General features: G+C 38.4%; 1 protein-coding gene across 1 annotated transcript in view; it reads left to right on the forward strand.

Moving 5' to 3' along the window:
* TDRD5 (tudor domain containing 5) overlaps positions 1-19,165 on the forward strand; it is a 97,818-nt gene extending 78,653 nt beyond the window's left edge. The window contains exons 17-18 of the mRNA XM_004372871.2: positions 13,359-13,572; positions 18,921-19,165. Coding sequence (XP_004372928.1) covers positions 13,359-13,572; positions 18,921-19,165 — 459 coding nt within the window. The remainder of the gene's footprint in view (positions 1-13,358; positions 13,573-18,920) is intronic.
* The last annotated feature ends 4,867 nt before the right edge of the window (positions 19,166-24,032 follow it).

Raw genomic sequence — 24,032 nt, forward strand, 5'->3', positions numbered from 1 at the left:
CTTTAAAACTCTTCCAGCCTCTTTCCATTCACAGTTTCAAAACGGCTTCCACATTTTAGGTGTCTGTTAGAGCAGCACCCTACTCCTCTGGTACCAAATTCTGTCTTAGTTATCTAGTGCTACTATAACAGAAATACCACAAGTGAATGGCTTTAACAAAGAGAAATTTATTCTCTCACAGTTTAGGAGGCTAGAAGTCCGAATTCAGGGTGCCAGCTCCAGGGGAAGGCTTTCTCTCTCTCTGTTGGCTCTGGGGGACGGTCCTTCTCATCAGTCTTCCCCTGGTCTAGGAACTTCTCAACGCAGGAAGGACATGCTCTGCTCCTGGCACTACTTTCTTGGTGGTATGAGGTCCCCATGTGTCTTTGCTCACTTCTCTCTTTTATATCTCAAAAGAGATTGATTTAAGACACAACCTAATCTTGTAGATTGAGTCCTTCCTCATTAACATAACTGCCTCTAATCCTGCCTCATTAACATCATAGAGGTAGCATGTACAATACATAGGAAAATTACGTCAAATGACAAAATGGTGGAAAAATCACACAATACTGGGAATTGTGGCCTAGCCAAGGAAACATATTTTTTAGGGACACAATTCAGTCCATGACAATATATGCATATATAAAATGAATGCAGCATTAAGATTGGAGGAAGACTCATTAACAACCTACAATATGCAGATGACACAATCTTGCTTTCTGAATGTGAAGAGGACTTGAAGCACTTACCAACGAATATATAAAACTACAGACTTCAGCATGGATTATACCTCAACATAAAGAGAACAAAAGCCTCCCAACTGGGCCAATAAACAATATCATGATAAATGGAGAAAATGTTGACATTGTCAATGATTTTATTTTACTTGGATCCAAAATCAATGCCCATGGAAGCAGCAGTCAAGAAATAAAATGCTGAGGGGAGAGTGGAGCCAAAATGGCACCCTAAACGATGCACCATGTTATCTCTCTGCAGCAAAGACCTGAAAAACTAAGTAAAACAGATACAAACGTCAGTCCTGAAACCCTAAGCATCAAATGAAGGGATAAAGAACTAGATCAAAACTGAACGGAAGAAACTGATGGAAAACAGACAAAAAGGAGAGATAGTAGAAGTCCCCTGCCAACTAACATGGCACAATGTTGTCATCTTGGAACACAGCCAACAACGACCCCAGACGGAGTACGGGAAAACAATTTCACAGAGCTCCCAACAGGAGCCAGAGCACCTGGTAACCAGAGAAACATGCTTTCCCACCCCTCACCGTTCTGCCTCACATGCTACCTCGCTCCCCTTCCTGCTGGTCCCTGGATCTGCCCAGCCCCCACCCACTGGCTACCATCACACCTCCCCCTTTTTTTTCTTTCTTCTTTCTTCCTCCCCCCCAGCCCTATGAGCCACCTCCACCCCTTCCCACCAGCCGTCACCACACCACTGTGGCTAAAGCATCCCTGGAGCTCAGGTCTGCTGCTGCACCAGGCATGCACTGCACCTCCTCTCCCTCCACTTTACCAGCTGCTGCACAGTGGGAAGTGAGCCCATAGCACTTCCAGTCCTACACCCCTGCCCATCTGGCGAGGGGCTGTGAACACTCCCACACTGCTCAACCAACATCAGGAGACAGACAGGGCCCACCCAGTGTGTCCTCAGCCACCTCGCCAACCCAGTGTACAGGGAAACAGGCTCTCCCTGCCTGCTGCTGCCCTGCAACCTAGACAAGATGGCAAAGAGCTATCGTGCCCACAGACGAGCAAGCAGCAAAGCATGCCTGGCCCACCCACCCTGACGTATCAAAACAAAACAAAAAAGCAGGATGAAAAAACGAACATACAGTCAATAAATAAAGAAAATGATACCTTAATATCTCGAAGACACCAGACAGTATCAAAACATAAAACAAGCAGAACAAGGTGGTTCCAGCAATGACCAAAATAAAGAATCTGATAACCTTGCAGTAGAAGACTAATATTTAGGGCTGCCCAAGAGATTAGGAAAGAGATCAAGGAAAACATAGACAAAACCAAGGAAAAAATAGCCAAAATCAAGGAAAACACAGGCAAAGTAATAGAAGAATTCAAGAAAATAATACAAGTACAAAATAAACAGAAATCATACAAAAACAGCAACTAGAAATCCAAAAGATAAATGACAAAATATCAGAAATGGACAACTCAATAGAAGGTTTTAGGAGCAAATTTGAAACAATGGAAGACAATCATTGAGATTGAAGACAAATACATGTCTGAGGAAAAATCAGAAAAGAATGAAGAAAACGTAAGGATTATGTGGGACACAATCAAGAGCAAATAATTCATGCATGATCAGAGTTCCAGAACTGGGGAGAAAATGGAAAACACAGAGAAGATTGGTGAAGATTTCTTGGCAGAAAACTTCCCAAATATCATAAAAGATGAAAAGCTGACCATCCAAGAAGCTCAACAAACTCCATACAGGGTAAACCCGAAAAGAAAGTCACCAAGACATATCATAATCACACTTGCCAAAACCAAAGATGAGTCCTGAGAGCAGCTTGAGAAAAACAAAGTCATATAAAGGGGAAACAATAACACTAAGCTCTGATTACTCAGCAGAAACTATGCAGGCAAGAAGGCAGTGGGATGACATATATAAAACCTGAAGTGATTGACTGCTAACCAAAAGGTCGGTGATTTGAAACCACCAGAGGCTCCATGGGAGAAAGATGTGGCAGTCTACTTCCGTAGAGATTTACAGCCTTGGAAACCCTACGGGTTTGCTATGAGTTGGAATCCACTTGATGGCAGTGGATTGAAAGAAAAAAGCTACCAACCAAGAATAATATATCCTGCAACATTCTCTGTCAAATACGATGGCAAAAGTAGGACATTTCCAGATAAACAGAAACTAAGGGAATTCATGAAAACCAAACCAAACTTATAAAAAATATTAAAGGGAGTTCTTTGCTTAGAGAACCAACATCAGACAACAGCTTGATTCTAGGACACAGGGCAGCATTAGCCAGATACCAACCTAGGTAAAGACCTCTTAATAATAAAACAAAGCTAAAAGAAACCAGGGAAACAGAGACGTCGGTCTGTAAATGATGAAAACGTCAAAACAATAAAAAGGGGAATAAACAGTGTAGGTAGAGAACTTTCAAATGGAGAGGAAGTCAAGGCAATATCAAGTAATGAAAGACTGTTTCAAACTTAGGAAGATAAGGATAAATTTCAAGGTAACTACGAAGAAAGTTAACAAACCTCATCAAAATTAAAAAGAAAAAAAGACTCAGTAAACACAAAATATATAATAATGAAAGAAGAGAAAATCCACAAACAAAAGGAACTCAGCACAGGAAAGTAGGAGGAACAAAGAAAACATTAGCACCGCAAAAAAAGCATAGCAATATGACAGCAGTAAAATCATACCTATCGATAATCACACTGAATGTAAATGGCTTAAGTGCACCAGTAAAGAGAGAGTGCAGAGTGGATTAAAAAAAAAAAACAGGCCATCAATATGCTGTCTACAAGACACACACCTTATATACAAAGACATAAATGTGTTAAAAATCAAAGGATGGAAAAAAAGCAAGCAAACATTAATCAAACAATCAAATACAGGAAAACTGAATAACACTTAAAAACAACTGGATAATATAAGAAATCAAAGAGGGAGTCAAAAAATGCCTAGGATTACAGGAGAATAAAAACACATCATACCAAAACCTTTGGGACACAGCAAAGGCAGTGCTCAGAGGTCAATTTATAGCAATAAACACATCCATCAAAAAAGAAAAATGGGCCAAAATCAAAACTTGAGCCCTACAACTCGAATAAATAGAAAGAGAACAGCAAAAGAAGCCCACAGTCACCAGAAGAAAGAAAATAATAAAGATTAGAGCAGAGATAAATAGAGAACGGAAAACAACAGAAAGAATCAACAAGACCAAAAGTTGGTTCTTTGAAAAATTCAACAAAATTGACAAACCATTGTCCAAACCGACAAAAGTAAAATAAGAGAAGAAGCAAATAACCCACATAAGAAGTGAGATGGGGGACATTACAACAGAACCAAAAGAAATAAAAAGAATCGTAACAGAACACTATGAAAAATCGTACTCCAACAAATTTGAGAACCAACAGAAAATAGACAAATTTCTAGAAACACACTACCTACCTAAACTAACACGAACTGAGATACAAAATCTGAATATATCCATAACAAGAGAAGAGAATGAAGCGGTAATAAATAGATAACCTCCCAACAAAAAAAGCCATGGTCTGGACGGTTTCACTGAAGAATTCTACCAGACATTCAGAGAAGAGCTCACACCAGTACTACTCGAGACTATTTCAGAGCACAGAAAGGAATGAACCCACCCATTGCCGTCTAGTCAATTCTGGCTCATAGCGACCCTACAGGACAGAGTAGAACTGCCCCCACAGGGTTTCCAAGGAGTGGCTAGTGGATTCAAACTGCTGACTTTTTTGTTAGCAGCCGAGCTCTTAACCATTGTTTAACAAATATTCAGAGAAGAGCTCACACCAGTACTACTCAAACTGTTTCAGAGTATAGAAAAGGAGGAGTACCCCCGAATTCATTCTGTGAAGCCACCATAACCCTGATACCAAAGCCAGGCAAAGACACCACGAAAAACAAAATTACAGATCAATATTTCTCATAAATATAGATGCAAAAATTCTCAACAAAATTCTAGCCAATAGAATTCAATTCAGCATCATATTTGTCTTAGTCATCTAGTGCTGCTCCAACAGAGATACCACAAGTGGATGGCTTTAACAAAGAGAATTTTATTCTCTCACAGTCCAGTAGGCTACAAGTCCAAATTCAGGGCACCAGCTCCAGGGGAAGGCCCTCTCTCAGCTCTGAAGGGAAGTCCGTGTCATCAGTCTTCCCTTGGTCCAGGAACTTCTCTGCACAGGAACCTCAGGTCCAAAGGATGCGCTTTGCTCCCAGCACTGCTTTCTTGGTGGTATGAGGTTCCCATGTGTCTCTGCTCGCTCCTCTTTTATACCTCAGAAGAGATTGGATTAAGACACCATCCAGTCTTGTAAACCTCATCAGTATAACCTCATCACAGTGATAGAATTTACAACACATAAGGAGATCACATATAACCTCATCATAGGAAATCACATCAGATTACATAATCATACAATACTGGGAATCATGTCCCAGCCAAGTTGACAGATATTTTGGGGGGACACAGTTCAGTCCATGACAGTATAAAAAACATACACAACAACCAAGTGGGATTCCTACCAGGTATGATGGTTCAACATTAGAAAACCAATCAATGTAATCCACCACATAAATAGAACAAAAGAAAAGAATCACATGACCATCTCGATGCAGAAAAAGCATTTGATAAAATCCAACACTCATTCATGATAAAAACTCTCAATAAAATAGGAATAGAAGTGAAATTCCTCAACATAATAAAGTACATCTATACAAAACCAACAGCCAACATCATTGTCAACGGAGAAAGGCTGAAAGCATTCCCCCTGAGAACGGGATCAAAACAAGGATGCCCTTTATCACCACTCCTATTGTGCCAGAAGTCCTAGCTAGAGCAATAAGGCAAGAAAAAGAAATAAAGGACATCCAAATTGGAAAGAAAGAAGTAAAACGATCCCTATTTGCAGATGATATGATCATATACAAAGAAAATCCCACAGTCTTCACAAGAAAGCTACTGAAACTAATAAAAGAATGCAGCAGAGTGGCAGGGTACAAGATCAGCATACAAAAATTACTTGGATTCCTCTACACCAACAAAGAGAACTCTGAAAAGGAAATCAGGACAACAATACTATTTATAATAGCCATTAAAAAGATAAAATACTTAGGAATAAATCTAACCAGGGACATAAAAGACCTATACAAAGAAAACTACAAAACACTATTGCAAGAAACCAAAAGAGATCTACCTACCTAAATGGAAAAACATACCATGCTCATGTATAGGAAGACTCAACATTGTGAAAATGTTGATTCTACCAAAAGCCATCTGCAGATATAGTGCAATCCCAATCCAAATACCAAGAGCATTCTTTAACGAGATGACAAAACTAATCACCAACTTTATATGGAAAGGAAAGAGGCCCCAGATAAGCAAAGCATTATGGAAGAAAAAGAACAAAGTAGGAAGCCTCACACTACCTGATTTCAGAACCTGCTATATAGCCAAGGTACTGGTACAACAAAGACACGTAGACCAATGGAACAGAATTAAGAACCCAGTCATAAATCCATCCATCTGTGGTCAGCTGACCTTCGACAAAGTCCATTAAATGGGGGAAAGACAGTCTTTTTAACAAATGGTGCTGGCAAAACTGGATGTCCATCTGTAAAAAAAAGAAACAGGACCCATACACCATACACAGAAACTAACTCAAAATGGATCAAAGACCTAAATACAAAACCTAAAACGATGAAGATCATGGAATAAAAAATATGGACAATGGTAGGGGCCCTAATACATGGCATAAATAGAATACAAACCATAACTAACAGTGCAAAAACACCAGAAGATAAACTAGGTAACTGGGAGCTCCTAAAAATTAAACACTCATTGTGATCGAAAGACTTCACCAAAAGAGTGAAAAGAGAACCTACAGACTGGGAAAAAATTTTTTGGCTATGACATATCTGACAAGGGTTTAATCTCTAAAATCTATAGTATATTTCAACACCTCCACAACACAAAGACAATCCAATTAAAAAATGGGCAAAGGATATGAACAGGCACTTCACCAAAGAAGATATTCAGCTGGCCAACAGACACATGAGGAAATGCTCGCAATCATTAGCCATTAGAGAAATGCAAACCAAAACTACAATGAGATACCATCTTACCCCAACATTACTGACACTAATAAAAAAAAGAAAATAACAAATGTTATAGAGGTTGTAGGGGGATTGGAACTCTTATGCACTGCTGGTGGGAATGTAAAATGGTACAACCACTATGGAAAATGATATGGTGCATCCTTAAAAAGCTAGAAATACCACTCCTAAGAATATATCCTAGAGAAATAAGAGCTGCCACATGAATAGACATATGCACGTCCATGTTCATTGCAGCATTAGTCACAATAGCAAAAAGATGGAAACAACCTAAGTGTCCATCAATAGATGAGTGACTAAACAAATTATGGTACATATACACAGTGGAATACTATGCAAAGATAAAGAACAATGATGCATCTGCAAAGCATCTCACAACATGGATGAATTTGGAGGGCATTATGCTGAGTGAAATAAGTCAATCACAAAAGGACAAATACTGTATGAGACCACTATTATAAAAACCCAAGAAAATGTTTACACACAGAAAAAAAAATCTTTGATGGTTAAGCGGGAGAAGGGGTAGAGAGGGGAAATCACTAACTAGGTAGTAGACAAGTGTTAACTATGGGTTGAAAGGAAAGACAACACACAATATAGGGAAAGTCAGCACAACCTGACCAAGGCAGTCATAGAAGCTTCCTAGACACATCCAAACACCTTGAGGGACCTAGTTGCTGGGGCTGAGTGCTGGGGACCGTTGTATTGGGGGACATCTAGGTCAACTGGCATAACATAGTTCATAAAGAAAATGTTCTGTATCCTGCTTTGGTGAGTATTGTCTGGGGTCTTAAAAGCTTACAAGCAGCCATCTAAGACACATCTGTTGGTCCCATCCCATCTGGAGCAAAGGAAAATGAAGAAAACCAAAGACACAAGGAAAATATTAGTCCAAAGGAATAATGGACCACGTGAACCACAGCCTCCACCAGCCTGAGCCCAGAAGAACTAGATGGCGCCCGGCTACCACCACCAATATCTCTGACAGGGATCACAGTAGAGGGTCCCTGATAGAGCGGGAGAAAAATGTAGAACAGAATTCAAATTCACACACACACAAAAAAGGACTTACTGGTCTGACAGAGATGGAGGAAGCCCTGAGACTGTGGCCCCTGGACATCCTACTGACTCAGAATTGAAGCCACTGTCAAAGTCCACCTTTCAGCCAAAGATTAGACAGGCCTATAAAACAATAACACCTGTGAGGAATGTGCTTCTTAGTTCAGCCAAGTATACAAGAACAAATGGGCAACTCGTGCCCAAAAGCAAAGATGAGAAGGCAGGAAGGGACAGGAAAACTGGACAAATGGACATGGAAAACCTAGGGGGGAAAGGGAAAGGGAGAGAGTGCTGACATAATGCAGAGATTGCAACCAGTGTCACAAAACAATTTGTGTTTAAGTTTTTGAATGAGAGAACTAATTTGCAGTGTAAGCTTTCACCTAAAGCACAATAAAATTAAAAAGATTTGCACTGGGCAAACCTGCAGAATACCTCTTTAAAGTGTTAAAAAGCAAACGTGTCACTTTGAGGAAGGACTAAGGTGCGCCTGACCCAAGACACAGTATTTTCTGTCACCTCATATGCATGCGAAAGCTGGACAGTGAATAAGGAAGACCAAAGAAGAATTGATGCCTTTGAATTATGGTGTTGGCGAAGAATATACCATGGACTGCCAGAAGAACAAACAAATCTGTCTTGGAAGAAGCACAGCCAGAGTGCTTCTTGGAAGCGAGGATGCGAGGCTTCGGCTCATGTACTTAGGACAGGTTGTCAGAAGGGATTAGTCCCTGGTGAAGGACATCATGCTTGGTAAAGTAGAGGGTCTGCAAAACAGAGGAAGACCCTCAACAAGATGGATTGACACAGTGGCTGCAACAATGGGTTCAAACAGCCAACAACTGTGAGGATGTCACAGGACTGGTCAGTGTTTAGTTCTATTATACACAGGGTTGCTGTAAGTTGGAAATGACTCAAAGGCACCTGATAACATATATAAACTATGTTAAATTTCATCTTATTTATTCATTTCATTGCTTTAACCTATTTTTCAGTTTGGTTAACTGAGGTCTTACACTTGAGGTGACATAAATAAAGCCACCAGAAAAAGTATGAGAAGGAATCAACATAATTTAACAGCAACGTGTGAAAAAGTAAAACATGTTGTTCATGCCCCCTAAGAACAAGTTAGTGCCACCTTGTTGTTTATTGTGTGCCATTGAGTTGATTTCGACTCATAGCAACCCCATGTGACAGAGCAGAACTGCCCATAGGGTTTGTACGCTATAATCTTTATGAGAGCAGATCACCAGGTTTTTTTCTCTCCTGAGGAGAGGCTGGGTGGGTTTAAACCACCAACCTTTTGGTTAGCAGCTGAGTGCTTAACCATTGCACTGCCAGTTCCCCCTTAGAGGAGCTTGGTAGTCCTGCTCTTCTTTATGTCCATCAGACGTTTGTCAGTTGATGGACATTTGTGTTGTTTCCACCTTTTGGCTACTATGAATAATGCTGCTGTGAATATTCAAGTTTTTGTGTGGACTTAAATGTTTGCAGTTCAGTTAGGTATGTACCTAGCAGTGGAATTGCTGGGTCATATGCTAATTCTGTGTTTAATCTTTGGAAGAACTGCCAGTCTGTTTTCCACAGCCGTTGCATCAGTTTATATTCCCACCAGTAATGTGTGAGGGTTCCAATTTGTCTACATCCTTGCCAATACTTGTTATTATTGTTATTATTATTACTATAGCCATCCTAGTGTATGTGAAGTAGTATCTCATTGTAGTTTTGGACAATGCTTTTGATAGCATGTGTTCATATTTCAGAAATCATGAACTTTTTTTTTAAAGGTCTGACACTAACCTCTAGTTCCATCAAGCTATATTTCCAAACAGTTATGAAGGAGTCAGTCATTGATAATTCTTCTTGTGTTGTTAGCTGCTGCCAAGTTGGCCTCCAACTCATAGTGACCCCATGCACAACAGAACAGAATGCTGCCCAGTCCTGCGCCATCCCCATGATCAGCTGCAGACTGGACAGTTGTGATCCATGGGTTTTCACTGGCTATTTTTCAGAGCTTCTCTTCCTAGTCCATCTTAATCTGAAGCTCCACTTAAACCTGTTCAGCATCATAGTAATACACATGCCTCCACTGAGACAGATGGTAGCTGTGCATAAAGTGCATTGGCTGGGAAACAATCCCAGGTCTCCCTCATGGAAGGTAAGAATTCTACCACTGAACTACCACTGCCCACCCCCCCGCCCCCCACTGATAACTACAGAGGAGTAAATCTGGTAGAACAGTGTTTCTCAAATTATAATCTGCATATAAATTACCTGAGAATCCTATTAAAATACAGATTTTGATTCAGCATATCTGGGACGGGGACAAAAGTTCTTCATGTCTAACAAGCTCCCAGGTGATGCCAGTGCTGCTGTCTGCAAACCACACTTCGTTTGAGAAGCAAGGGTCTAGACTACTGTTTGGAGGAAGAGACTCTTGTTTTTTAATTAAGGGCTTAAATTGACTACCTGTTGCTGCAAGAGCTTGGCTACTAACCAGAAGTTCGGCAGTTCAAATCCACCAGCTGCTCCTTGGAAACCCTATGGAGCAGATCTACTCTCTCCTATAGAGTTGCTATGAGTCAGAATCGACTTACGGCAATGGATTTTTTTTGGTACGGGTTGCTATCAAGTCAATTCCAACTCAGCAACCCTATAGGACAGACTAAAACTGCTCGATAGGATTTCCAAGGCTGTAATCTTTATGGAAACGCCTTTATGAAAACTGCCACATCTTTCTCCCAAGGAGTGGCTGGTGAATTTGAACTACCAACCTTTTGGTTAGCAGCCGAGCTCTTAACTCAGCCACCAGGGCTCCTCAAATTGACCACAAGTGTGTGCTTTCAAAATGTCATACAAATTTAGAAGGCATTCAGGGTGAAAAGCTATCAGAATACATCTTAAATATAAGTTTTAACAAATGTATCTTTCTTCAAAATGTTTATCATGAGAGAAAAATAATGTTTCGAAAATACTGTTTCTAATTTTGATTGTTATTAAACAACAAAACAGGCAGCAAGGCATAGTGTAAAAGACACTGGTCTGGGAGTTCTGTAATCTGGGGGAGCTCTTCTTTACCACTGACTAAATTTGCAAGTTTGAACAAGTTACCTTTTGGGCACCTCAGTTTGCCTATCTTCAAATATTGTTTTGGACTAGTGATCTTTCTTGGCTTTAAAAATTTGTGATATTAATAAATATTTACTTAATTGTCATCACAGCTTTATTGGAAGAGCTCACTGATGCTTGGTCTCACTTTAAGTGAGAATAAACTTAAAGGGTAACTAAAGCACAACATGGAAATCGCATTAACTAAGGGAAAATTTGAAACCAGGTCTTTGGTTCCCTTAAATAGCGTATAATATTGTGTAGCTATCTGGAGTTTTAGAGTTTTGTTTTTGCTGCCAAAAAAAGGTTATACAGACAGCCATTTTTATGTTATATAATTGTACAAGCCACATTCATGCCAGTGATTTTTTAAATGGGTCACTATAGATTTGTGCCACAGAAGGAAAATCAGATGATACTAAATGTCTGCTACACATGAGCCTGAAAGACATACAAGCTGAAGTTTTCTGTTTATGTAATTATTATTTCAGCTTGCTCTAGGCAAATCCCAGACTGTGAGCCACTTAAGTCAGTGTGTTATAGTCTGGTCCTCATGGGCCTTGCTTTAGTCGTATTTATGCCAGTTAACATCACAGAAGATAAACACTGGTAAGTTACCTAAACTACACCTACTTTCACAGCCTTGAAAACCATATGGAGCAGTTCTACTCTGCACACATGGGGTCACCATGAGTTGGAATTGACTCAACGGCACTAACAACAACAACATATCTACTTTAGCAGTGACTGTGGTAGGATAAAATATAGGATTTGACTCCTAATAGTTAAATTTGGTACTCCAGTCACCTTAGCCCAAATTAAATCTCTGTTTGGGAAGTATTAGGGAATGAATTGTGTACCCCAAGAATATATGTTACAAATCCTAACCCCTAATCTTGTGTATGAGGAGCCCTGGTGGCACAGTGGTTAAAGCACTTGGCTGCTAACCTAAAGGTCGGCGGTTCAAACCCACCAGCTGCTCCAAGGGAGAAAGATGTGGCAGTCTGCTTCTGTAAAGATTTAGAGCCTTTAGAACCACTCTGGGGAAGTTCTGCTCTGTCCTATACAGTTGCTATGAGTCATAATCAATTCAACAGCAGTGGGTTTTGGTTTTGGTTTATTCTTGTGTGTGTAATCCCATTTGAGAATAGAGTTTTCTTTGTTATGTTAATGAGACCATATCAGCATAGGGTGTGTCTTAAGTCAGTCACTTTTTAAATATATAAAAAGAGCAGATTAGGCACAGAAGTAAGGAAGCACAAATACAGAAAGATTGATGTCACGTGGAGATCACCAAGGAACCAAGAAAGAGAAGCTGAAAGAGACCAGAATTTTCCCCCAAAGTAGAAAGACAAAGCCTTCCCCTAGAGATGAATTCAGACTTCTAGCCTCCTGAACTGTGAGAAAATGAATTTCTGTTTGTTGAAGTCACCCACTTGTGGTATGTTTGTTATAGCAGCACTAAGAAACTAAGACAGGAAGTTCATCTTTTTCGCTCAAACCTTAATAGTCTGTATTGTCACTTCTGAGGACCTTTCCTTTAACTCATTTGTGTTCTCCTGGCATTTTTCAGGAGCTCTGGTGGCGCAGTGGTTAAGTGTTCAACTGCTAACCGAAAGGTCGGTAGTTTGAATTCACCAGCCGCTCCTTGGAAATCCTATGGGGCAGTTCTACTCTGTTCTATAGGGTCAGTCATGCTGCAGAATACAGTTAAATGCCTTCTTTCATGGCTAGCTGCATTTTGCCTTTTTCCTGACTGAGGACTGTGAGCTCCTTAAGGATAGGGATTGGATCTTACTGGAAGGTGGTGTGGTGGAGCGCAGAAAACATACGTTGACCTGAGTTCAGATCTCTGTCCCGCCGTTTACTGACTGATCTTGGATAATTTATTTACCCACTTTGTAAAGAGCATTATGCTAAGCGAAAGAAGTCATAATGAAGAAGACCTAACAACGCCTACCTAGAATGTTTTTTTTTTTTCATGTTTAAATGAAGAAACACATGCAAATAACCTAGCACTTTGCCTGACAACGAGTGCTCAATGACTATCATTTCTCTCACTTCCTGCTGTTCTTTCTTAGCTTTGTATGGCAGCACTCAGGAACATGGTTACTCATAGTATATATTCAATAAATGTTTCTTGAATTATTGTCATTAAATTAGAGAAGCACTTGTTTTTTCTAGAGCGTATCTATGTTGTTAGAAGAGTTTTATTTATGTTATATGGAAAATATTTATCTTTTGTATGTAAGTAAGCAAGCAAAGAGGGCTTAATTCCTTATGATACTAACAGTTAATTTTCATGCTTTTGCCTCATTTTTCCCATTCTGCAGCAACCAAACTTAAAGGGTTCTTTGGATTCTTCCACACTGCCCAAGTCATTGGAAGAGTTCTACATCTCTCTCATCCACTCACAGCAGTCAACAGAAGAGAGCCAGTTTGAGCCTAACAGCATTCAGACTCAGCCAAAGCAAATTCAGCTATCCACAGCAGCACCCAGTTCAACACCTATAGTGGTTGATTCCCCAGAAAAACACTCTGGCTCAGGTAAGTTTAGGTATACATGTGCATGCTCGCAGTTGACAAATACAGTGCTTTGCCATGGTACAGAAAAGCTTCATTTCTCTCATAATATTCTCATCATTTTAGTATCTGTAGAATCTGTAGTGATGTCTACTCTTTCATTCCTGTTATTGGTACTTTGTGTCATCTTTTTTTTCCCCTGATCAGTTGGCTAGATAGATGCTTATCAATTTTTTTTCTTTTAATTTTTTTTATTGTACTTTAGATGAAGGTTTACAGAACAAATAGTTTCTCATTAAACAGTCAGTATACATATTGTTTTATGACATTGGTTAACAACCCAACGACATGTCAACACTCTACCTTCTCAACCTTGGAGGACCTTTTTTTCTGGTGAAAATATACATAGCCAAAGTTACACTGTTTCAAAAATTTGTACATGTACAATTCAGTGACATCAATTACATTCTTCCCGCTGTGCTGCTATTCTCACTATCCTTTTCCAAATTATTCCATCACTATTATCTTCAACTCACTGCCCCCCTAGGCTTCCCATCAAAACTTTTGAGTTGCTGTTGTCAATTTGATCTCACATAGATAGTTCTTTTTTTTTTTTTTTTTGTACCTTAGATGAAGGTCTGCAGAACAAATAGTTTCTCATTAAACAGTTAGTACACATATTGTCCTATGACAATGGTTAACAATCCCATGACATGTCAGCACTGTCCCATCTCAACCTTGGGTTCCCTATCACCAGCTTTCCTGTCCCCTCCTGCTTTCTGGTCCTTGTCCCTGGACTGCTGTGCCTCATTAGTCCCATTTTGTTTTATGAGGCTGTCCAATCCCTGGCTGAACGGTGAACTTCCAGAGTGACTTCACCACTGAGCTAAAAGGGTGTCTTGGGGCCATACTCTCGGGGTTTCTCCAGTCTGTCAGGCCAGTAAATCTGGTCTTTTTTTTTGTGAGTTAGAATTTGTTCTACATCGTTTTCCAGCTCTGTCCAGGACCCTCTGTTGTGATCCCGGTCAGAGCAGTCAGTGGTGGTAGCTGGGCACCATCTAGCTGTACTGGACTCAGGCTGGTGGAGGCCTTGGTAGCTGTGGTCCATTAGTTCTTTCGACTGATTTTTTCCTTGTATCTTGTTCTCTTCATTCTCCCTTGCTCCCGAAGGGATGAGACCAGTGGAGTATCTTAGATGGCTGCTCACAGGCTTTTAAGACCCCAGACGCTACTCACCAAGGTAGAATGTAGAATATTGTCTTTATAACTGTGTTATGCCAATTGAGTTAGATGTTCCCTGAGACCATGGTCCCCACAGCCCTCCGCCCAGCAGTTCAGTTCCTCAGGGAGTTTGGAAGTGTCTGTGGGGCTGCAATGACCTTTCCTTGTACAAGTTGTGCTGGCTTCCCCAGTATTGTGTACTGTCGTACCCTTCACCAAAGTTACCACTTATCTATTGTCTGTTTAGTCCCCCACGCCTCTCCCATCCCTCGTAACCAACAAAGATTGTTTCTTTTTGTGTGTAAACTTTTACATGGTTTTTACAGTACACGTCTCATACAATATTTGTCCTTTTGTGATTGACTTATTTCACTCAGCATAATATCGTCCAGTTTCATCCCTGTTATGAGATGCTTCATAGATTCATCACTGTTCTTTATCATTGCATAATACTCCATTGTGTGTATGTACCATAGTTTATCCATTCATCTGTTGATGGGCATCTAGGTTGTTTCCATCTTTTTGCTATTGTGAACAGTGCTGCAATGAATATGGGTGTGCATATGTCTATTCGTGTGATGGCTCATATTTCTCTAGAATATATTCCTAGGAGTGGGATTGCATTTTGTAGTGCTTTTTGTTTGTGTTGCTGACGTTTTCTTTGTTCCTAGATGCTTATCAATTTTATTGATCTCAGAGGACCAACTTTTGGTTCCACTGATTTTTCTCTATTGTTTTTCTGTTTTCTATTTCATTGATTTTTGTTCTGTTATTATTATTATTTCCTTCCTTCTGTTTACTTTGGGTTTTTAATTTTCTCTTCTTTTTCTAATTTTTCAAGTTAGAACTTAAGGTCATTCATTTTACAGACTTTTTCTTTTCTGCTATGTGTTTAATGCTATAAATATCCCTCTAAGCACTTCTTTAGCTGCATCCCATGAATTTTGATATGTGTTTTTATTTTCATTCAGTTCAAAATATTTTCTAATTTCCTTGTGAGTTTTCTCTTTTGTCTGCGGGTTATCTAAGTGTGTTGTTTAATTTCCAAATATTTGGATATTTTCCAGATCTTTCTATTATTGATTTCTAATTTAATTTCATTGTGATCAAAGAACATACTTTCACTCCTTTTAAATTTTTGATGCTTGTTTTATAGCTTAGTATGTGGTCTGTTTTTGTAAATGTTTCATGTACACTTTAGAATGTGTAGTCTGATGATGGGTGAAGTATTCATAAATATCAGTTACCCCAAGTTGATAAGAAGTGTTATTTAGGTCTTCCGTATCCTCACTAATTTTCTATATACTTCCTCAATAAATTATTGAGAGAGAATTATTGAAATTTCCAATTATAATTGTTGATTTGTCTGTTTCTTTCATTTCTATTAGTTTTTGCTTAAAGTACTTTGAAGCTCTGTTATTAGAATTATTATGTTTTCTTGATGCATTCATTCATCATTATTAAATTATACTTTTTATCCATGGTAATATGCTTTCCTTTGAAATCTACTTTGTTGATATTAACATAGCCACTCCAGATTGCTTTTGATTTGTATTAGCATGGTATATCATTTTCTATCCTCTTACTTTTAGCTGATCTATCTTTGTATTTAAAGTGGATTTCTAATAGATAGCATGTCATGTGGTCTTGCTTTTGTAATCCTATCTACATTCTCTCCTTTAATTGGAGTGTTTAGATCTTAGTGTGATAATAAATATGCTTAAGTTTAAACTTACCATTTTGCTCTTTGTTCTCAATTTGTCCCATTTGTTCTGTTCCCTTTTCCCTCTTCTTTTTAATTAATTTTTTTAGATTCCATTTTTATCTCCTTCATTTGCTTAGTAGTTATACCTCTCTGTTTTACTTTTTAGTGGTTGCTGTAGGGTTTATAGTCTCTGTCTTCAAATTATCACCTTCAAATAATTTTACATCATTTCACAGAGTATGAAAATATTAAAATAGTATACTTATATTTCCCTCATCCCAGCCTTTGAGCTATTTTTATACATTTACGTCTTCATATGTTGTAAACCGCACTATATATATACATTCACACATACACACATACATATATAGTATACATATTGCTTTAAACAGTTATCTTTTAAAAAAAATTAAAAGTGAGAAAAAGTCTTTTTTGTTTGCTCCACATGTTTACCATAATTTATGGTGCTTTTCATTCCATTTTGTAAATTACAGTTCAGCAAAATTTTTCTGTAAAGGGACAAAAAAGTAAATATTTTCAGCTTTGCAGATCATACAGTCTGTGTTACAGCTTTTCAGCCTCAATCCTTGTAGCATGAAAACAGCCATAGACAATCCATAAATGAATGAGCATGGTTGTGTTCAGTAAAACTTTATTTACAAAAACAGGTGGTGGAACAGATTTGGCCTAGAGGCCTTAGTAGCCATCCCATGGTATAGATCCAAGTTTCCATCTGGTAGTCTTTTCTTTCTGCCTGAAGAATTTTAACATTTCTCATAGTGCTGATCTGCTGCTGATGTTTTCGCTCAGCTTTTGTACATCAGAAAAAGCCTTTATTTTGCCTTCATTTCTTTAAGATTATTTTGCTGGATATGAAATTATAGGTTGAAAGATTTTTCAGTGCATTAAAAGATGTCACTCTGGCTTTCATTGTTTCTGACGAGAAGTCTTTTGTCATTCTTGTCATTGTTTGTATGTAACATGTCTTTTTTTACGGTCTGCCTTTAAGATTTTTCTCTCCATCATTGGTTTTCAGCAATTCAATTAAAAGGTGTCTTGGTATCATTCTCTTCATATTTCTTCTGCCTGGGGTTCATTAAGCTTCTTGGGTCTGAATTTGTAGTTTTCATTAAATTTGGAATTTTTCCTTTAAATATTATTTATTATTTATATCTTTAGATATTTTTTGTGTTACCCTCTCTTTCTCTCTTTTTACTTCAGTTACACATATGGTAGGCCACTTGATGTTGTTCCACAGCTCACTGATACTCTGTTCACTTACTATTTCCAAGTCTTTGCTGTCTGTGTTTCATTTTGGATAGTTTCAATTACCATTTCTCTAAGTTCACTAATCTTTCTTCTTCAGTATCTAATATGTTATTTTCCTATTTAATTTTCATCTCAGATATTGTATTTTTCATCTGTAGATGTTTGATAGGAGTCTTTTTTTTTAATGTCTTACATTTTCCTTCTCATCAGAGTCATGTTTTCTTCTACCTTTGTGAATATATGGAATATTCTTATAACAGCTATTTTACCACCCTTGTCTTGTGATTCTATCATATATAGTATTTCTGAATTTGGTGGCGCAGTGGTTAAGAGCTTGGCTGCTAACCAAAAGATCAGCAGTTCAAATCCTCTAGCCACTCCTTAGAAACCCTATGGGGTTGCTGTCCTATAGGGTTGCTGTAAGTCAGAATCAACTTGATGGCAATGGGTTTTGTTTTGTTTTATTATCTGTATCATAACTGAGTCTGCTTCTGTTAATTGATTTTTCTCCCCATTTTCTTCTCTCATATTTTCTGCTTCTTTGCATACCTGGTCATTTTTTATTAGATGCCAGACACTGTGAATTTCACATTGTTGGCTGGATTTTTTTTCCTTCCTCCCTCCCTTCTTTTTTTCTAGGGAGGTGGGGTAATTAAATTACCTGAAACTGGTTTGATTCTCTCAGAGTCTCTTTTAGGTTTCATTAGGCAAGTCCCAACAACCCTTAGTTAGGTCTAATTTGGCCCTGCTACTTAGGCAATACCCTTCTGAGGGTATTGATGGAACTTGATGCCCCATATGTTAGGTCTTTACACTACGGCTGGTGGGAACACTGTTTTATCCCAGTGTGAGCTCCAGTGATTATTCTGTCCACTCCTTTAAGATTGATTTTTCCCTGGCCTCAGTAATTTCCTCACATACATGAGCAGATCCTTACTCAGCCAAAGACTCAAGGGTCTTTGCAGATCTCCAGCTCCCTTGCTTTCTGCAGCTGCCTCCTTTCTGGTACTCTTTCACCACAAATGCTCATCCTCTCTGGTTTGCCATTGGTAATGTCATCACCTAACAGAAAAGGATTGTAACACATATTGGTAAAGATCTAGGAATGGGCGATAGAAGGCAGTATGAGAACCCCTTGAAAAGATTTATGTTTTGTTTTGTTTTCCTTTTTCAATAGAAAGCTCCCCAGGGAACCTAAAGAATGAAGACTTTCCTAGTAGCCATGCTATTACACTGTTCAAAGACAATAGTCAAGGAGCCATGGACCAGATCTCTTTGATTTTGTCTCCTGAACACCAAGTTTCTCAGAAGTTCTACATTCCTCGGAGTACAGCCACTGCTGCCTTAGGAGCTGCTGCACGGCTAGCCACATCCAGGAGCTTCCTACACTGGTACCCCAGTATGAAAAGGATGGAAGCGTGAGGCGAGGGAGAAAAAAACCAGCTGGTTAGGGCTTGGTGATTTCCCAGGCCCAAATAAGGAAGTATTGAGGCAAAATAGTATTTTGATAGTTGATGCTTTTTTCTTTTTATGTGACTGTATGTTAACTTTATTATGCTAAGAGTCCACTTCAGTGTGTAAGTATAGATATTTAATGTTAATTTTCATGTTTATTGATGATGTTTCTTGTTCTGTATTGTTTTATTCACCTTTGTTTTTAATGTAGTGGTTTAAAGTTTTTGTTTTTGTGTTTCTGTAAATGCTTTTCTTATATGTATCATGATTGATAAATGAAAATTTTAAAACTAATTTTTTGTGATCCATATTTAGCAAGACAAATATTCTCACATCTCTGTCTCCAGAAAAAAAGGTGTCTGAATTTCAGTGTTGCTGCTTCTAATTTGAAATCTTCTATATTATAGAGAGATACACCATAATTTTACACAAATAGCATGCACCTTCTGTTTTTTTTTGCCAACTGTGTCTTCTCCCTGCGAAGTATTTTCATAAGTGCCATTATGTCCTTTTTTTTTTTTACATGTTGCTGTAAAAAAAAAAATTAGCATAGCGTGCTTACAAAAATACCTTGTGGGGGGAGGGCACGTTTGGCAAACAAATATAGAAGGTACACGTTATTTGCGTAAAAATATGGTAATTCAGAGCTCCTATCCTCATTGCTATTATTTCTTTTAAATGTTATAATGAGTAAGAAAATCCACACCCTGGAGCTTTGGTCATATAAACACATATTTTTAAAAATTAAGCTGTTTTTTTCAGTAAAAGCAATTTCTTGAAGACTAATGACTAAATTATAGAGACTGGTTGCTGAAACTTAGCCGAGCCATCTCTGTAGTCATCACAGTGCCCAGGAGCCTTAATGTAGTAGTAGTTCGACAGTGGTATTGTTTAAGCATTTATATAACATGTTCTCTGAAGTCAAATCATGTGAAATATTACATGATGTTCTGTTAAGTTCATGGTATAAAAACATCAAGAGAAAAGGAAAGACTGAATGGTGAAATTAAAGAATTTGAGTGATACTAATTTGTTTGTGGTAAACTACCAAACTTATCCCCATATTTTAAAGATAATATCATTTTTCCCCATGGAATTAACCCCCCGTACAGCAGCATCTCTTAGAAGTAAAATTAGAGAAAGAGGGGTGAATTGCTGGCATGCTGAATGCAACTAGGCTCTCACCTTTCTAACTACTCTTCAGAGGCTTTCTGTTTTGGAATTAAACAGCAGAGCTGGTCCCCTAGTTCCTCTTTCTCTTTCTATAATAAGAATTTCTCCTCCCTTCTCACCTATTTAGTAAAATATCCACTTAGGAAGGGAGAGAGATGGGAGTAAATATAAATATCAATTTATATTTACATTTAAAATATTGCTGGCTGGACATTCTGTCTTAGAATTATGTCATCATGAAACAAAGTTAAACCCAAAGTCTATAAATACTGATAATCTTCTATTTAAAAATCTTAGAGAAAACATTTTTAATGTGATAAAATTTTAAACTCCAGATTCACCTTTAAATCTAGTATATTTATAAGAATGATAATAGTTGATCCAAAAGATAGAACAGGCTCTCATCTGGGCTTTTGTGATTTTATATAAAGCATCTTTATTGGAGTAGAAGATAGATGGAGAGTTATACTGGTCAATAAAAAATATCATATGACAGGTAAATATTATATATGACAACCCAAGTGTGATATGGTTTGGAGAAGCTCTGTTCTTCATATAGGTCTAGATGATTATCCACTATTTGTTTCTAAAGAAGAAAATTCTTTTTGGAATGATGCCTCTTAGAATTCTTCCTTTTAAAAAGAAACCAAGTAAATAAGGGATCTTTGAGAAATATACTTTGCTTCTCCAGATAGGCAATTATTATATTTGGGGTGAGGTGAATCTGGTAGAAGCAACACGTTGTAATGTGGAAAGGTTGATGGAAGTACATGTTAAGTAGGTTAAACTCTTTATTATAGCATTTAGCTGCCAGGGGAACTCTGCCAAATCTGGGTAGCCTTTTTGTTAAGCTTGACAGTTGGCTGTGTAACCTGACAGTGACTAATTTTACGATTTGCAGGTTACATGGGGGTTATGAAATAATTGAGCCCTGGTGGCACACTGGTTAAAATGATCAACTGCTAACTGAAAGTCTGGCAGTTCGAAACTACAGCAGCTCCTCGGGAGAAAGATGTGGCTGGCTGCTTCTGTAGAGATTTACAGCCTTGGAAACCCTGTGGGGTCGCTGAGTTCAAATTAACTCAACAGCAGTTGGTTTGGTTTTTGGTTTATAAAATAATTATGCTAAGGCTTTCAGAATCCTATCCATTTGCAATAGATAGATAGAAAATAATTTAGAGCCATCCAAAACTGATGAGTTTTAACACACTTTGAAAGAAGCTTATTTAGTAATTAATAGTTAACATCTTGTTTGAGTTAGCAGAGTAAAAAATGAACCTTTGAGAAGCTTGTACACTGACTACTTGTTTTGACTTGGACAACCAATCTGTCAATCTGTTTGCCTTCCGTCTCCCCAAAAGATGAACTCTGTTTGCTAGTCAACTAAAATATTAGCCTAAAGCGTCAAACAGATTTAATAGATCATTTGAAAATGCATATTTAGTTTTCTGTATGTGGGCAGGAACAGCAGTAAGAAAGAAATGTACAAAAGATGTTGTCTTAGGCTGGTTTCTCTAGAGACGCAAAACCAGTAAAGCGTATAAATATATATATAGAGAGAGTTTTATATCAAGGAAATGACTCACGCAGTGGTAGAAGCTGGAAAGTCCCAAATCCCTGGGTCAGGCTGGAGGCTTCTCCTGACTCAGGTAGCTGCAGGGCCTGGCAAACCCAAGATTGGCAGGTCAGACAGCAGGCCTCTGGCTCACAGGCTGTGGAGATCAATGAATCCCAAGATCAGCAGGCAAGACAGCAGGTAAGTTGCTAGCTCAAGTTCCAAGAACCAGAGGTCAGACAGACAGGAGCTAGCTTCAGGATCCAGAGTGAGCAAAAGCCCATGGGCCTTGCCAGAAAGTCCACCTATATTAGATGTAGGCCATAGCCACAAGAAAACTCCCTTTCAGCTGATTGGCTACTTACCGCAGATCTCATCATGGAGGTGATCACATTATATTGGATCTTATCATGGAGTTGATTACATCATTATACAACTGCCAGACTACATCATAACTGCCAAACCACTGAGAATCATGAATCATGGCCCAGCCAAGTTGACACACAACCTTAACGATTACAGATGTGCAGTTCCTCTGTGGTTTAGGGCTAAATTAATAGCTTTTATTATCAAAGGATGGGTTGACATCCCCCTCCCTAACATTTTTGGTGTTAAGGAGCAGTCAACGGAGGTCCCCAAGAAATGCTTACAGGGAAATAAGAGCCTATGAGAGGGAATGGGAGTAAGAACATACAAGGATATCCTGATTATATGAACTTCTTAGGGATAGAAGAGGGAGGGGGCTTACTAATAGCCACTCAGGTTTCAACACCAGTTGCTTGTAGCCAATACCTTCTCCTGTCCAAAAGTACCCCCATGGAATATAAAAAGAAGGGCCATTCCAGTAGCAGCCAGCCATGCCTTTCCCCCTCGAGCTCACACATTTGAGATACCAGTTGCCCATTTTTAGGCACAGTGATAACTAGAGGCTTTTGCCTACATTGAGCCTTTGTCTAACCTAGAGACTTAAGAGTCATAGAAGTTTGATCTAGAAGGGAACTTAGAAAGACTGACTTGCCTATGGTCACACAGCTTGAATTCCACATCTGATTCCTAGCCCAGTGCCCTTTCTATAGGAAAATACCGCAACTCCATTTTATGTCATTTAAGTAATGATGCCAGAAAACACAGATTTGGTAGATCCAAAAGAACTGTGTTCTGATAGCTGAAAAAAACTTCTGGTGTTGGAGGGGAGAAGGATTGATTTACAAAGATCTTGTATTGAATGCGGATAGCTTAAACAAACAATGGGACAGTTCTCCAGCCAAAGAATGTGAAAAGGGGGCATTATAAGGAATGAGAAACCAACGTCTTACAGAGAAATCTTTCTGAAGCTTCTTATTAACATTTATATTACATAGGAAGGCTTTTCTAAAATCTTTTCAGAATTCATCTTATGTATACAGTGCCATGGATGTGGTCACCCTATGTCTTACTCATAATTTTGAAAGAGCCACCACTAAGACATTGAAAATAGTTCATTTCCTATAACCCATTCAGATCTTGACCTTTGCCAAGATGACAACCAATGGGCATAGGTGTATCAACTACATCTCTCTGTGTACTTTGAATTTAGCCCCATTCCTAACAGGTAGGTGTTAACTTGTCTCGTTTAATCAGTCACCAGTCAGCCTAGCAAGTTTTTGGTGCCAGTGGCCTTCTGGAACCAGAATCCTTTAAACTCTTGTTATTTTAACCATGTAGACAGAAATGTTTTAACTGCTCAGTCAAGAACTTCCCTGATATTTAGAATCATAATTAACTTGTGCCGTACTTTTCATGTGAAATAGAGTGCTTGATCATACCCCATAACTGAGTAGAGAATTTATTCACAGCTAAATTTTCTTTATAAGCATAGTTTTCAAGAAATGCTTTTAGCTTTCTATTTGATATAACCTTTGTTTCATATTTCTATTAAAGTAAAAAATGTATGTATTTGTTTTAATTAATAGATAGTTATCAAGAAACAATGTTTATTATTTCTCTGTGTAATTTAGATAATCTGATGAAGAAACTGAATTTATGACTGCATCCCTGCTCTTTAAACTTTTGTTACAGTACTAATGGAAAGTTGTTGAGATCAAGAAGTGATGATTAGCCTAATCT

Source organism: Trichechus manatus, unplaced genomic scaffold (genome assembly GCF_000243295.1).
Source record: "Trichechus manatus latirostris isolate Lorelei unplaced genomic scaffold, TriManLat1.0 scaffold00021, whole genome shotgun sequence".
NCBI lineage: Eukaryota > Metazoa > Chordata > Mammalia > Sirenia > Trichechidae > Trichechus > Trichechus manatus.